The sequence below is a fragment of the Schistocerca nitens genome, chromosome 6 (genome assembly GCF_023898315.1).
Source record: "Schistocerca nitens isolate TAMUIC-IGC-003100 chromosome 6, iqSchNite1.1, whole genome shotgun sequence".
Classification (NCBI taxonomy): domain Eukaryota; kingdom Metazoa; phylum Arthropoda; class Insecta; order Orthoptera; family Acrididae; genus Schistocerca; species Schistocerca nitens.
This window is the reverse complement of record NC_064619.1, coordinates 37,177,246-37,193,581: the sequence shown is the minus strand read 5'-3', so window position 1 is coordinate 37,193,581 and position 16,336 is coordinate 37,177,246. Positions and strand designations below refer to the sequence as shown.

At 39.1% G+C, this 16,336-nt stretch overlaps 1 protein-coding gene across 3 annotated transcripts in view; it reads right to left on the bottom strand.

Annotated features, from left to right (window-relative positions):
- LOC126262486 (voltage-dependent calcium channel subunit alpha-2/delta-3) overlaps window positions 1-16,336 on the bottom strand; it is an 823,568-nt gene that overhangs the window by 541,470 nt on the left and 265,762 nt on the right. For all 3 annotated transcript variants that reach the window (XM_049959148.1, XM_049959149.1, XM_049959150.1), the window contains exon 4: window positions 7,501-7,726. In XM_049959148.1, the coding sequence (XP_049815105.1) occupies window positions 7,501-7,726 (226 nt within the window). The remainder of the gene's footprint in view (window positions 1-7,500; window positions 7,727-16,336) is intronic.

Here is a 16,336-nt window from a genome sequence, read left to right as displayed (position 1 = left end):
CCCATTCAGATCTCCAGGCGGGGACTACTCAGAAAGATGCCGTTATCATGAGAAACAAAAGGAATGTCAGATCCCTTAATTGGGCAGGAAGGTTGGAAAATTTAAAATGGGAAATGGATAAGTTGAAGTTAGATATGGTGGGAATTAGTGAAGTTCAGTGGCAGGAGGAACAGGATTTCTGATCAGGTGAATACAGGGTTATAAATAAAAAATCGAACAGAGGTAAAGCAGGAATAAAAAAATAGGAACACAGGTAACCTACTATGAACAGCATAGTGAATGCATTATTGTAGTCAAGATAGACACAAAGCCCATGCCTACCATGGTAGTACAAGTTTATATGTCAACTAGCTCCACAGATGATGAAGAGATTGAAGAAATGTATGATGAGATAAAAGAAATTAGTCAAATAGTTAAGGGAGATGAAAATTTAATAGTCATGGAATTTGACAGTATGAAAAGGAAGAGAAGGAAAAGTAGTAGGTAAATGTGGATTGGGGATGAGGAATGAAAGAGGAAGTCACCTAGCAGAATTTTGCACAGAGCATAACTTGATCATCGCTAACACTTTAAGAATCCATCACTAACACTTTAAGAATCGTGAAAGAAGGTTGTATATGTGGAAGAGACCTGGAGACACCAGAAGGTTTCAGATTGATTATATAATGGTAAGACAGATTTAGAAGCCAGGTTTTAAATTGTAAGACATAACCAGGGGCAGATGTGGACTCTGGCCACAATCTATTGTTTATGAACTGTAGATTAAAACTGAAGAAACTGCAGAAAGGTAGAAATTTAAGGAGATGGGACCTGGATAAACTGAAAGAACTAGCGGTTGTACAGAGCTTTACAGGGAGCATCAGGGAATGATTGACAAGAACAGGGGAAAGGAATACAATAGAAGAGGAAGAATGGGCAGCTTTGAGAGATGAAATAGTGAAGCCAGGAGAGGACCAAGCAGGTAAAAAGGCAAGGGCTAGAGAAAATCCTTGGGTAACAGAAGAGATACTGAATTTAACTGATGAAAGGAGAAAATATAAAAACGCAGTAAATAAAGCAGACAAAAAGAAATACAAACGTCTCAAAAATGAGATCGACAGGAAGTGTATAACGGCTAAGCAGGAATGGCTAGAGGACAAATGAAAGGATGTAGAAGCACATATCACTAGGGTTGAGACAGATGCTGCCTACAGAAAAATTAAGGAGACTTTTGGAGAAAAGAGAACCACCTTTTATGAATATCAAAAACTCAGACAGTAAACCAATCCTAAGCCAAGAAGGGAAAGCCAAAAGCTGGAAGGAGTATATAGAGGGTCTATACAAGAGCGATGTACTTGAGGGCAATATTATGGAAATGGAAGAGGATGTAAGTGAAGATGAGATGTGAGACATGATACTGCGTGAAGAATTTGACAGAGCACTGAAAGACTTAAGCTGAAACAAGGCCCCGGGAGTAGACAAAATTCCATTAGATCTACTGATAGCCTTGGGAAAGCCACCCATGACCAAAATCTTCCATCTGATGGGCAAGTTGTATGACACAGGCAAAATACCCTCAGACTTCAAGAAGGATATAATTTCAATTCCATAGAAAGCAGGTGCTGACAAGTGTGAAAATTACCAAACTATCAGAGCCGTAAGCCGTGGTTGCAAAATAAAATACCAACATGAATTCTCTACAGACGAATGGGGGAAAAAAAAAAAAAAACTGGTAGAAACCGACCTCAGGGAAGGTAAGTTTGGATTCCATAGAAATGTAGGAACATGTGAGGCAATGCTGACCCTACAACTTCTCACAGAAGATAGGTTAAGGAAAAGCGGACCTATGTTTATAGCATTTCAAGACTTAGATAAAGCTTTTGCAATGTTGACTGGAATACTCTTTTTCAAATTCTGAACATGGCAGGGGTAACATACAGAGATCGAAAGGTTATTTACAATTTTTACATAAACAAGAAGGGAGTTATAAGAGTCGAGAGGCATGAAAGGGAAGCAACAATTGAGAAGGGAGTGAGACAGGGTTGCAGCTTATGCCCAATGTTATTCAATCAGTACATTGACCAAGCAGCAAAGGAAACCAAAGAAAAATTTGGAGTAGGAATGCAAATCCAGGGAGAAGAAATAAAAACCTTGAGGTTTCTCAATGACACTGTAATTCTGTCAGAGACAGTAAAGGACTTGGAAGAACAGCTCAACGGAATGGAAAGTGTCTTGAAAGGAGGTTGTAAGATGAACATCAACAAAAGCAAAACAAGCATAATGGAATGTGGTTGAATTAAATCAGGTGATGCTTAGGGAATTAGATTAAGAAATAGGACACTTAAAAGCAGTAGATGAGTTTTGCTATTTAGCAGCAAAATAACTGATGATGGTCGAAGTAGAGAGGACATAAAATGTAGACTGGTGATGACAAGAAAAGTGTTTCTAAAGAAGACAAAATTTGTTCACATCGAGTATAGATTTAAGTGTCAGGAAGTCTTTTTCTGAAAGTATTTGTATGGAGTGTAGCCATGTATGGAGTTGAAACATTGACGATAGACAGTTTAGACAAGAAGTGAATAGAAGCTTTCAAAACGTAGTGCTACAGAAAAATTCTGAAGATTAGATGGGTAGGTCACGTAATTAATGAAGAGGTACTGAATAGAATTGGGGAAAAGAGGAATTTATGGCACAACTTGACTAGAAGAAGGGATTGGTTAGTAGGCCACATTCTTAGGCATCAAGGGATCACCAATTTAGTACTAGAGTGAAGGGTGGAGGATAAAAATCATAGAGGGAGACCAAGAGATGAATACAGTAGCAGATTCAGAAGGATGTAGGTTGCAGTAGTTACTTTGAGATAAAGAGTTTTGCACAGGATAGAGTAGCATGAAGAGCTACCTCAAACCAGTCTTTAGACTGAAGACCACAAAAACAACAACAACAACAACAACAATCAACTTCTTTTGGCAGTTTAGTACTGAAGTTAGTAACCAGGAGATTAATAAATAGTTTTTCATTAAAGTTGGAATTGTTTTTCCTACAAATTTTGGGAGCTCATTTACTACATCCCTTATTCAAAGAAAGTGAGCTATTATATACCTATCACGTGGGTCATATTGGACCACTTCACCGATTCACAAAGGAAACAACCACATTCTATGTATTATTGATGCATTTATCATCTTTACCTAGTTATATCCCATAAAAACTACAAAATCAACAGAAGCAATTGTTGTTGTTGTTGTTGTTGTTGTGGTCTTCAGTCCTGAGACTGGTTTGAGCAGCTCTCCATGCTACTCTATCCTGTGCAAGTTCCTTCATCTCCCAGTACCTACTGCAGCCTACATCCTTCTGAATCTGCTTAGTGTATTCATCTCTTGGTCTCCCTCTATGATTTTTACCCTCCACGCTGCCCTCCAGTACTAAATTGGTGATCCCTTGATGCCTCAGAACATGTCCTACCAGCCGATCCCTTCTTCTAGTCAAGTTGTGCCACAAACTCCTCTTCTCCCCAATTCTATTCAATACCTCCTCATTAGTTATGTGATCTACCCATCTAATCTTCAGCATTCTTCTGTTGCACCACATTTCGAAAGCTTCTATTCTCTTCTTATTCAGACTATTTATCATTCATTTTTCACTTCCATACATGGCTACACTCCATACAAATACTTTCAGAAACGACTTCCTGTCACTTAACTCTATACTCGATGTAAACAAATTTCTCTTCTTCAGAAACGCTTTCCTTCCCATTGCCAATCTACATTTTATATCCTCTCTACTTCGACCATCATCAGTTATTTTGCTCCCCAAATAGCAAAACTCCTTTACTACTTTAAGTGTCTCATTTCCTAAGCAATTAGTAAGATGGAATTACAGAAAACTAATGTGGGAATTCAGTCCTAGTAATTACTGATAGAGGGACTTGCTTTACTTCTCTCAAATTCAAGAGTGTCATTCTGTAGAAGGAACTGAACACACTTTAACAATTACGCACCTCCCTAGTGCCTATGGACAGGTTGACAGGATCAATTCCACTTTGAGTAAAATCTTTGCCAAGCTTAGTGCTGATAGCCCTGATGAATGGAACAATGTATGAAGCATGTTTTTAAGTAAGGTCCATTTTGTTGTAGACACTAGTAGTTTGCACGCATACCGCAACGAGCATGTGTGTTGTGTACCAGCATGCCTCGGGAATAACTGTGCTCAGTTTCAGCCCTGTAGCTAACATGTACAGTTCTGTTCTGTGCTTTCAAAATGTTTAAGACTATCAGCTACCTGCCGTGTGTGAAGTTCGCTCAGTGATATGCTTTTTGTCAGCAAGGAACTTGTCTGCTGCAGAAATTCATTGACAGATTTGCAGAGTGTACAGTGATACTGTTATGAGTGAAAGCAAAGTGCGTAAGTGGGTATGAGAATTCAAAGATGGCCATGAAAACGTCCATGACGAGGACCGTTCCAGTCGACCTTCTTTGGTTAGAGACGATTTGGTGGCTTTAGTTGAAGCGAGGATTCGTGAGAACAGGCACTTCACAATAACAGGTCTCTTAAACTTATTTCCTGACGTGTCGAGATCAGTGCTTTACAACATTGTTTCTGAACACCTAAAGTTTAGGAAACTGTGCTCCCGTTGAGTCCAGAAACTCCTAACAGAGGACCACAAAAACCAAAGATTTGAGTGTGTGATGAAGTTCTTGACTCGTTATCACAAAGAAGGTGACGGCTTCTTGAGTCAGATCGTAACTGGAGACGAAACATGGATTTCGCATATCGCACCTGAATTGAAGCAACACAGCATGGAATGCAGACACACATACTCACCTGTAAAGGTGAAGGCTAAAGAGACTCTGTCTCGGCACAAAATCATGGCGTCAGTGTTTTGGGATAGGCTTGGTGTTTTGTCGGTCGACTTAATGCAGCGAGGATCCACTATCAATGCAGAAGCATACTGCCAAACCCTGTGAAAGCTACACAGAGCAATTCAAAACAAAAGACACGGCATGCTGACAAAGGGAATTGTCCTTCTCCATGACAATGCAAGACCTCACACTGCAGGTCAGACCTGCGATTTATTGGGAAGTTTTAGACCACCCACCCTACAGTCCTGAGCTTACACCAAGCGATTACCATCTGTTCCTCCACCTTAAACAGCACCTCAGTGGCAACCGTTACAATGACGACGACAACGTGAAAACGGCAGTGAACTCTTGGTTATCGGAGCAGTCGGCAAGTTTTTATGAAGAGGGTATGATACGTGTTTCAACTAACTTGGCAACTATGTCAAAAAATACAATGAAGTGTGTACTTTCTGAAAATAAATTTACTTTTTTGAAATAACCTTTCATTGTGTACTTATGTTCAAACAGACCTTACTTAAAAAACATGTCTCATAGTACCATCAGTTTAATGTGCAATGAATTCCACATGCAATATAACTATAGGGAAAACAGCACTTGAACAATTGATAGGAGTTAAGATGTACACACAAACTGATCTTCACATAACGAAATTAGAAAAAGAAATTATTAATTCATTTGAAGAGATACTGTAAACTGAGGGAAGACGCTTGGCTACAGATCATCAAGGTGCAATAAGAAATCTATGCTGGCTTCAACCACTATCAGAAGAAAGTCTTGTAGTACAAAGATGGTGACCTAATGATAATAAAAGGGACAAAAACTGGACCAACACTAAAGCTGACGGCCAAGATTTTAGGTTCCTATCACGTTACAAAATTAGAACCAATGATACCTATAATATATGCCAAGAAAAGTGATAACCACAAGTGTCCCAGAACTACAACAACATGTGCTGAATGCATACAACACTGACCAAGTGACTATTCATCATCTCAAGTCAGATGATGGTCAGGGTGACTGAAGGGGGGATTTGGATTGGGGTTTAAGGGTTTGCCTGCTGATGAGATTGGCGACACGCTGGTAAGCTGAATATTGGACAGCAGTTTGTGTGTTCATGGAGTAACAATGTCATTGGAAACAAAATAAATTTGTTGATCAAATTCTTGTATTTCTTTTGACAGTTCAGTACTAAAGTTTGTAACTAGGAGATTAATTTACGGTTGTTTGTGTTATGGTGTGTGTACATGATATTTTTACTGATGTTTACATGTTTTTGATGGATGATTACACTCTTAGTGAGTTAGCTGACATATATTTCACTTATGGGGAGCCACAATGCAACAGTTGACCACCAAGATATCTGACTGTAGAATGATTTCCAGGAAGGAAGTTACCAAATCATGTCACTTTTCAAAGACTTGATGGCCATCTTAGTGAACCAAAACTCCCATAACACACAAATGGGAAACGGGTAGATATCACAGAGCATGAAATGTTCAGTTTGAGGAAGATGTGTTAGAGTGAACTGAGGACAAACCCAGTACTGGCAAATGGATTAAATACCTTCAGTGCCAATGTGTACAACATCCTGCACATAATGGGCATGCATCCATTCAAGTATAAGAAGGTACGAGACTTTTCAGCTATTTACTTTCTCCGGTATTTGGGATTCTGCCAATGGTATCTACGCCAAATTGTAAATATCCCTGATGTATAAACATGAGTTTTTTTCACTGCTATCTTCACAAGAGAGGGGTCATTTAACAGCCATAATAGCCATGTCTAGGATTTAAAAATCCTAAAATAATATAGATTTACCACAAATTTGTGAGATGGTATTTTTTTACGATCATCTGATTGTGTACTATCTTCTACCTAATATACTCAGCAGAGGAAATACCTGTATCATTCTCCATGAAGTATTACTGGAAATGTTGGATAATGTCCCACTAACAATCAAGCAGTTACTGTGGTTTCAGAAGGATGGGGCCCCACCACAACTTGTTGTCAATGTCAAAAACTATTTAGACAATGATTTTTCAAAATTTTGGATTGGGAGAGGTGGACCAGTACTGTGACCACTGCCTCCCCTTGGCCTCATTCTTTGTATTTCTTTCTGTGTTGTGAGACAAGTGTTTGGTGGAAGACACTGATACACATTCCAAAAGATCTGGTTGCCCATTTGGCTGAAACTGCAGCCATTATTCTCGAAACAACTAACATAATGCAGATGCCAGCTGTGAATTAAGATAAGCAGCCAACATTTGCAGCAGCATCTCTAGAGCAATATTCATCACAGAAAAATTTGAACACTGTCTCTTGAACAACATGAGCATCAAAACCTTCATGGACCTCTAGTGGAGAGTGTGGAGAGATGGTGAACCTGTGACATTTTTGTCACTTAAAAAGTGTTTCTTTTTATCTCCTGTAACCATTCTAAAATTTGGTGTACACTAGCATACGTGCATTCAAATAAACACATCAAAAGATTTTATTTCCATTAAGAATGTGAAAGAAGACTGATTTAAAGTAATAAATAAAAGGGAATGTGGAAAACTTGAGACTACTTTGTAACTGTCTGCAAGAATATGAATATAACAATAATCATTCACAATAAATACGTGAACAATGACCCATGGAGTAAGCTCTTGTGACTCACCTTTATCATACACATTGGTTGGAACGTGGACAGCACTGAATGAAGTGTTGACTTCCATGTTGTAGAAATGTTTATTCTGTGTCAGGTTGAGCACTCTGAATCCTTCTGGGAGAGTGTCATTGAGCTTGAGGGGCTTGCTAAGGTTCTTGGCATTGTAATAAGGGAACTCAGTAACTTCATCATCCTGGTGAGCCATAGCAGTGTTCTCTGCCGTGTCCATTATTCGCTGCAACATAGGAAGTGAGTGTTCATCACTTTTCTGTAGACAAATAACTGGTGCAGCAAAAACATTACACATAGCTCATCTTTCAGAGTGAGAGAATTGTAAAAAATTATAGGAAAACAACTACTAAAAATTTTAAAACAGTAACTTCTATGACATTATAAACCCAGTATTACAAGCGACATTCATCTGAGGAGCTTAACAATAGAAATGGAAATTTCTTTAAGTCAAGAAGTTTAGAGTTCATAATCTTGCCAACATTTTCAGGTCAACAGAAATGGAGCACTAGCTCAGCAGGAAAAGAAATCAACTATAACCTATATGGACTTAGGAACCCATAGACAACTTAAACCTGAACGGCCAGAGTCTCAGTCCTACTTGATGTCAATCAAGTGTCTTAACCACTGCCATGTTGCTTGGTTTCTTGGACTGTACACAGTCAGTAACTGAATATTTCAACTAACAAAAAGCAGAATTTACAGGAGAGCAAAAAAAGGTTATCAAATTAACTTACAATAGGAAAGTGACTGGGACAAGAGCCTGAACAATAGATGTAGATGTAATGCACTGATAATGGCTAGATACTGGCCGAAAGCTGGATCTGTTCTAATAAAGCTAGAATGGATATGATGACTGACTACTACTCTTTACCATTTTGAAAGCATTGTCCTCAGTTGCAGGTAATATTACGTTGAAAATTTTCACGTTACGTACATCTAATTGCAACCAAATACAATGAATTTTTTGTGCCATACATGTTTTGTCTTTGGTTTTTGAAAGGCAAATGTCTGTAGATGCTGCTCTATATTTATCCCTGATGGTGGTGGTGTATATGAGGTAAAAACCATTCTGCATGTTTTTGTAGCAGTTACTACACAACTATTTGTGTTATCATTGAAAAGTTGCACTATTCTAATTTCCCTGGATGAACCACACTGTATCTATGCATCTATAATGTTATACTCTTGAAACAAAGTGTTTTTTCTGCATTATTTACTGCATTTCTTGCATTTTCCTAGTACCTCTTAACTTCTTTGCAATAACTGATAAATCCATGGTTGCGAGGTGTTACAATTTTTCTTCCCCTTAGTGTAATGAAGTTGTCAGATGAAAATTATAGCCAGACAAACTCAATCATTCTGAATGAGCTTCTATGCTACCCTTTGTCTAATGTGCTAAGATTCCTGAAATTCTGTGGTTCCATCTTGCAGACAAGGAATTCATTGCAAGAGTGGGAAAATGGGTGTAAGAGAACTAAAATTATGGTATGAGCACTGCTTTTGGCCAATAGCTGGTCAAAATAATTTACTTTTGTTTCATACCTGGTCTGTGTATCAAAATTGTACTCCTTTAGAAGAAACTATCCCTCCTTAAAAGTGTGTGAGATTGCAATTCATACCACCTGGAATCACAGCACAAATTCAGCCTCCAGATGTTTCCTTTTTCCATGCCTATAAAATGTATTATCACACTATCTGCAGCTATGCATTAAAGGATAGCCAGTTTCATGATAAGCTCCATGGCAGACTAAGAATGGATGTCTAGCTGAAAGTCCTGCACAATCTGTAAATCCCAAGGAGTCTGCCTTTGAACTTGATGGTACGAATTTTTGTGATCACTGTGGTGTGCCATTTTTCATTTGGTGAGTTCACTATTCTGCTTTGAATATTTCATGAATGTTGACGCTGTCCATTTTTTGAAGTGTACTTCGACATCCCATAGAAGATTGATCTCTGCACTTCCCAGACTCTAATTTCTTTCACACTTCTGATGCACATGGTGCATTAGCAGCTAATAATTTTCCTGTCCTAATTCTTAACACAATTCTTTCACATGGGCCTTACTAAAGATTAAACTTGTGACCTCACACTCAAGCGGTTCCTTGTAAGTTTCTCTAATGATCCAGGATTCTTTGAGGCCTGTTGGAATGTTTTCATGTTTTATCTTTGATGGAAAAATTGCTCTTTAATTTGTTGGTCACAATTTGAATGCCACAAAGTGTAATATACAAAACATATTACACAATATCTTTTGACAAATATACAAATATGTACCTTAGCAAATTCTAAAGGAAACTGGTATAAAAGTGAACAGTTGTGACTTGGCACACACTCTTCCACTATTTGTCTCTTCACATCAGCCATCTCAATGCATTGGAAAGCAAAAATTATATCTGCTTGTAATAATCAACTGTGTAAAATCTTTGAAAGAGCTGCATCTGGCCATTTGCCAACAAATATCCACATGAAAACTGACAGTGCAAATTCTTTTCCAGAAAAGAACAAAATTCCATTCCTCATATTTCAAAGATCACTCATAAAAACTACAAAATTTAAGATTCTATTTTGAATGTAATCATATGAAAAATAAGAATTATGTTTGTTTACATTTCCTTCCTTCATTTAGCCACTTTCATGCTCCGCTCATTACCCAATATTCAATGCATAACCCATGATGCATACACCTACTATCTTGTTCGCCACAATGAAGACTTTTAAGGCTTGACATTGGTACAAAAAGTGTGGAAACAATTTAACCAGCAGATGCAGGGCATCATATACAATGTCATTCTAACTATAATTCACTTTTGGCATAAATGTTGATTACAATGTTGTTTAGGTGAGTGACTCAACTCTAAGCAGCATGGGGAGACGGGTATGCATCATACTTCCACAGAATTATAATGATGATAAATTCAATGAAGTTGTGCTCCTCCACTCTGAAAACAAGTATGGCACAAGATTTCAAATTCTGCAATGGCAGCACAGCATGGTCTCCAACCCCAAACCAATGTGAACATAGTTAGGCTTCGTAATTTTTTGAGCTTCACGTTTTTTCCATAGGTATTAAATGTTTAGAGATTTCCATGTCTATACCTTATATAACCCCCCCCCCCCCCCCCCATGAACCATGGACCTTGCCGTTGGTGGGGAGGCTTGCGTGCCTCAGCGATACAGATGGCCGTACCGTAGGTACAACCACAACGGAGGGGTATCTGTTGAGAGGCCAGACAAACGTGTGGTTCCTGAAGAGGGGCAGCAGCCTTTTCAGTAGTTGCAAGGGCAACAGTCTGAATGATTGACTGATCTGGCGTTGTAACAATAACCAAAACGGCCTTGCTGTGCTGGTACTGCGAACGGCTGAAAGCAAGGGGAAACTACGGCCGTAATTTTTCCCGAGGGCATGCAGCTTTACTGTATGATTAAATGATGATGGCGTCCTCTTGGGTAAAATATTCCGGAGGTAAAATAGTCCCCCATTCGGATCTCCGGGCGGGGACTACTCAAGAGGATGTCGTTATCAGGAGAAAGAAAACTGGCGTTCTACGGATCGGAGCGTGGAATGTCAGGTCCCTTAATCGGGCAGGTAGGTTAGAAAATTTGAAAAGGGAAATGGATAGGTTAAAGTTAGATATAGTGGGAATTAGTGAAGTTCGGTGGCAGGAGGAACAAGACTTCTGGTCAGGTGACTACAGGGTTATAAACACAAAGTCAAATGGGGGTAATGCAGGAGTAGGTTTAATAATGAATAGGAAAATAGGAATGCGGGTAAGCTACTACAAACAGCTTAGTGAACGCATTATTGTGGCCAAGATAGATACGAAGCCCACACCTACTACAGTAGTACAAGTTTATATGCCAACTAGCTCTGCAGATGATGAAGAAATTGAAGAAATGTATGATGAAATAAAAGAAATTATTCAGATAGTGAAGAGAGACGAAAATTTAATAGTCTTGGGTGACTGGAATTCGAGTGTAGGAAAAGGGAGAGAAGGAAACGTAGTAGGTGAATATGGATTGGGGCTAAGAAATGAAAGAGGAAGCCGCCTGGTAGAATTTTGCACAGAGCACAACTTAATCATAGCTAACGCTTGGTTTAAGAATCATGGTAGAAGGTTGTATACATGGAAGAACCCTGGAGATACTAAAAGGTATCAGATAGATAATATAATGGTAAGACAGAGATTTAGGAACCAGGTTTTAAATTGTAAGACATTTCCAGGGGCAGATGTGGACTCTGACCACAATCTATTGGTTATAACCTGTAGATTAAAACTGAAGAAACTGCAAAAAGGTGGGAATTTAAGGAGATGGGACCTGGATAAACTGAAAGAACCAGAGGTTGTACAGAGTTTCAGGGAGAGCATAAGCGAACAATTGACAGGAATGGGGGAAAGAAATACAGTAGAAGAAGAATGGGTAGCTTTGAGGGATGAAGTAGTGAAGGCAGCAGAGGATGAAGTAGGTAAAAAGACGAGGGCTAGTAGAAATCCTTGGGTAACAGAAGAAATATTGAATTTAATTGATGAAAGGAGAAAATATAAAAATGCAGTAAATGAAGCAGGCAAAAAGGAATACAAACGTCTCAAAAATGAGATCGACAGGAAGTGCAAAGTGGCTAAGCAGGGATGGCTAGAGGACAAATGTAAGGATGTAGAGGCTTATCTCACTAGGGGTAAGATAGATACTGCCTACAGGAAAATTAAAGAGACCTTTGGAGATAAGAGAACCACTTGTATGAACATCAAGAGCTCAGATGGAAACCCAGTTCTAAGCAAAGAAAGGAAAGCAGAAAGGTGGAAGGAGTATATAGAGGGTCTATACAAGGGCGATGTACTTGAGGACAATATTATGGAAATGGAAGAGGATGTAGATGAAGATGAAATGGGAGGTACGATACTGCGTGAAGAGTTTGACAGAGCACTGAAAGACCTGAGTCGAAACAAGGCCCCCGGAGTAGACAACATTCCATTGGAACTACTGACGGCCTTGGGAGAGCCAGTCCTGACAAAACTCTACCATCTGGTGAGCAAGATGTATGAAACAGGCGAAATACCCTCAGACTTCAAGAAGAATATAATAATTCCAATCCCAAAGAAAGCAGGTGTTGACAGATGTGAGAATTACCGAACAATCAGTTTAATAAGCCACAGCTGCAAAATACTAACACGAATTCTTTACAGACGAATGGAAAAACTAGTAGAAGCCGACCTCGGGGAAGATCAGTTTGGATTCCGTAGAAATGTTGGAACACGTGAGGCAATACTGACCTTACGACTTATCTTAGAAGAAAGATTAAGGAAAGACAAACCTACGTTTCTAGCATTTGTAGACTTAGAGAAAGCTTTTGACAATGTTGACTGGAATACTCTCTTTCAAATTCTAAAGGTGGCAGGGGTAAAATACAGGGAGCGAAAGGCTATTTACAATTTGTACAGAAACCAGATGGCAGTTATAAGAGTCGAGGGACATGAAAGGGAAGCAGTGGTTGGGAAGGGAGTAAGACAGGGTTGTAGCCTCTCCCCGATGTTATTCAATCTGTATATTGAGCAAGCAGTAAAGGAAACAAAAGAAAAATTCGGAGTAGGTATTAAAATCCATGGAGAAGAAATAAAAACTTTGAGGTTCGCCGATGACATTGTAATTCTGTCAGAGACAGCAAAGGACTTGGAAGAGCAGTTGAACGGAATGGATGGTGTCTTGAAGGGAGGATATAAGAAGAACATCAACAAAAGCAAAACGAGGATAATGGAATGTAGTCGAATTAAGTCGGGTGATGCTGAGGGTATTAGATTAGGAAATGAGACACTTAACGTAGTAAAGGAGTTTTGCTATTTGGGGAGCAAAATAACTGATGATGGTCGAAGTAGAGAGGATATAAAATGTAGACTGGCAATGGCAAGGAAAGCGTTTCTGAAGAAGAGAAATTTGTTAACATCGAGTATAGATTTAAGTATCAGGAAGTCGTTTCTGAAAGTATTTGTATGGAGTGTAGCCATGTATGGAAGTGAAACATGGACGATAAATAGTTTGGACAAGAAGAGAATAGAAGCTTTCGAAATGTGGTGCTACAGAAGAATGCTGAAGATTAGATGGGTAGATCACATAACTTTTATTTTTTATATGTGTGGTAATTTCTGCATTCTAGTGACAGCTGTGTTTTGTGTATTTTTGTTCGAAGTGAGAATCGACACACAGAAGACGTTGGTCGCAGACAGGCACAATGTAAAGACTGCTAAACATTTCACTTTTCAGACAAAAAATTCCTCCTTCAGAAATAGAAAGAACACACACACACACACACACACACACACACACACACACACACACACAGAGAGAGAGAGAGAGAGAGAGAGAGAGAGAGAGAGAGAGAGCTACTTTGGCTTGCCCTTGTTATTCCATCCTGGACTTTTCCAGTGCTTGCTCTCGGCAAGATTCTCCTAAACTGCTAACAGATATCATACCTTTTACAATGAATGCTGCCCCTAGGGAAATCAACTGCTGTATTGATATTCATCAGGGGCATCAGAGCAGAAGGGTTTTTCATGGACAATGGTGATGATGTGAAAAGAGGAATCTCAGAGTTCAGTTCTTAATTGGCTATCTTTGGACTCCCATTTACAGTGGTTGTAGTAGTTGTCCTATGTTATACTGTACAGAATTCTGCAGAAAAAAAAGTTATTTACTGGACAAATTCTTAGGATATTTACAACATAATTATCCTCTGAAGAACCTATTCCACTTGCTACGAGCCTTTTTTATAATATAGTTACTGAATTTATGGAAGCTGTCTACTGCTGAAGAGAAAAATCAAGACAAGTAGTTCAAATTCCAAGTTAAGGGAAAGCTACACTTATCCCTTGAAGCACTTACACTGATAGCCAGAGCATTATTACCAGCTACCCAATAGCTGGAATGTCCACATCTGGCACAGATAACAGCAGCAATGAATTAGGACATGGAAGCAATGATCCCTTGGTAGGCTGCTGGAGGGAGCTGGCACCACATCTGCACACACGTCATCTAATTCCCATATATTCCAGGGAGGGGGGAGATGAGCTCTGGCACCACGTTCAATCATGTCCCAGATGTGTCTGACTGGGCTCAGATCTGCTCAGTTGGGGGGCCAGCACTGTGTTGCCCAAACTACTCCATCCCACTCTTGCCATTGTGACATTATCTTACTGAAAAATGCCACTCCTGAATGTTGAGGCCCTGTTCTACTTCTGTGAGCAAATGAACTTGTTTTATTTTGTTATAGAAACTTGTAGTCCAAGGTGCTGTGTAAGATCAGTTTTGGATGTGAGTGTGGCACTGTACAATATTCTTGTTGAACAGGCACTCGCGCCGCTCATTGCTCTGCTGAAGGCAGAATTTTTATCTTATGGCTGTTCATTATTTCTATTGCTTGGTGTGACTGACAGTGCAGTAAATTTTAAGTTTTTTGTACTCATTGTAATAAGATGATGCATCCTGTCTAAGAATCCTTGGCATGTGAAGAATAAGTTTATTACATGTTTATTTACTAGAAACTATTGGTATTATTTCTGGTCAAGGCTGACTAGTTGTTCAGAACTAAATCTGTCACTAACTAATTTATTATCACTATTTAAAAAGAAAAGAAAAAAAATGTTAATTAAATTAGCTAATTTTAGTGGACTAGCACCCTTGGGCTGAACAACTGCTTAAAAATTTTGCTACCACAAAATGAGCTACAGTTACCTGTCAGATTGCACCAACTAGTGTTGAGGCCTAAGTACACCATTATTTTGATTTAGATGTTACTCTTTAAAAATTGCCTTTTGAACTGGTTAATTTATGTGAGCTAGTGCTCTTTCTATACTTGCTGTATAAAACATTGTCATTCTTCTATTTGTCAATTTTAGCTAAGGCTTTTTTTTTGTGGGGGTCATCAGTCTGCTGACTGGTCTGATGCGGCCAGCCACAAATTCCTCTCCTGTGGGTCTCTTCATCTCCAGTAGCACTTGCAACCTACGTCCTCAATTATTTGCTCGATGTATTACAATCTGTGCCTTCCTCTACAGTTTTTGCCCTCTACAGCTCCCTCTAGTACCATGAAAGACATTCCCTGGTGTCTCGACAGATGTCCTATCATCCTGTCTCTTCCCCCATCAGTGTTTTCCATATATTCCTTTCCTCTCCGATTCCGCATAGAACCTTCTCATTCCTTACCTTACCAGTCCACCTAATTTTCAACATTTGTCTGTAGCACCACACCTCAAATGCTTCGATTCTCTTCTTTTTGGTTTTCCCACAGTCCATGTTTCACAATCATACAATGCTGCATTCCAAACGTATTTTCTCAGAAATTTCTTTTTCAAATTAAGGCCCTCGTCTGATACTAGAAGACTTCTCTTGGCCAGGAATGCCCTTTTTGTCAGTGTTAATCTGCTTTTGATGTCCTTCTTGCTCCATCCGTCATTGGTTATTTTGCTGCCTAGCTAGCAGAATTCCTTAACGTCATCTACTTCGTGACCATCAATCCTGATGTTAAGTTTCTTGCTGTTCTCATTTCTGCTACTTCTCATTACTTTTGTCTTCCTTTGGTTTAATCTCAACCCATTTCGGTTTAATCTCAACCCATATCCTGTACTCATTAGATTGTCAATTCCATTCAGCAGATTATGTAATTCTTCTTCACTTTCAATCAGGATAGCAACGTCATCAGCGAATCGTATCACTGATATCCTTTCACCTTGAATTTTAATTCCATTTCTGAACCTTTCTTTTATTTCCATCATGGGTTCTTCAATGTACAGATTGAACAGTAGGGGCAAAAGACTACATCCCTGTCTTCCAGCCTTTTTAATCC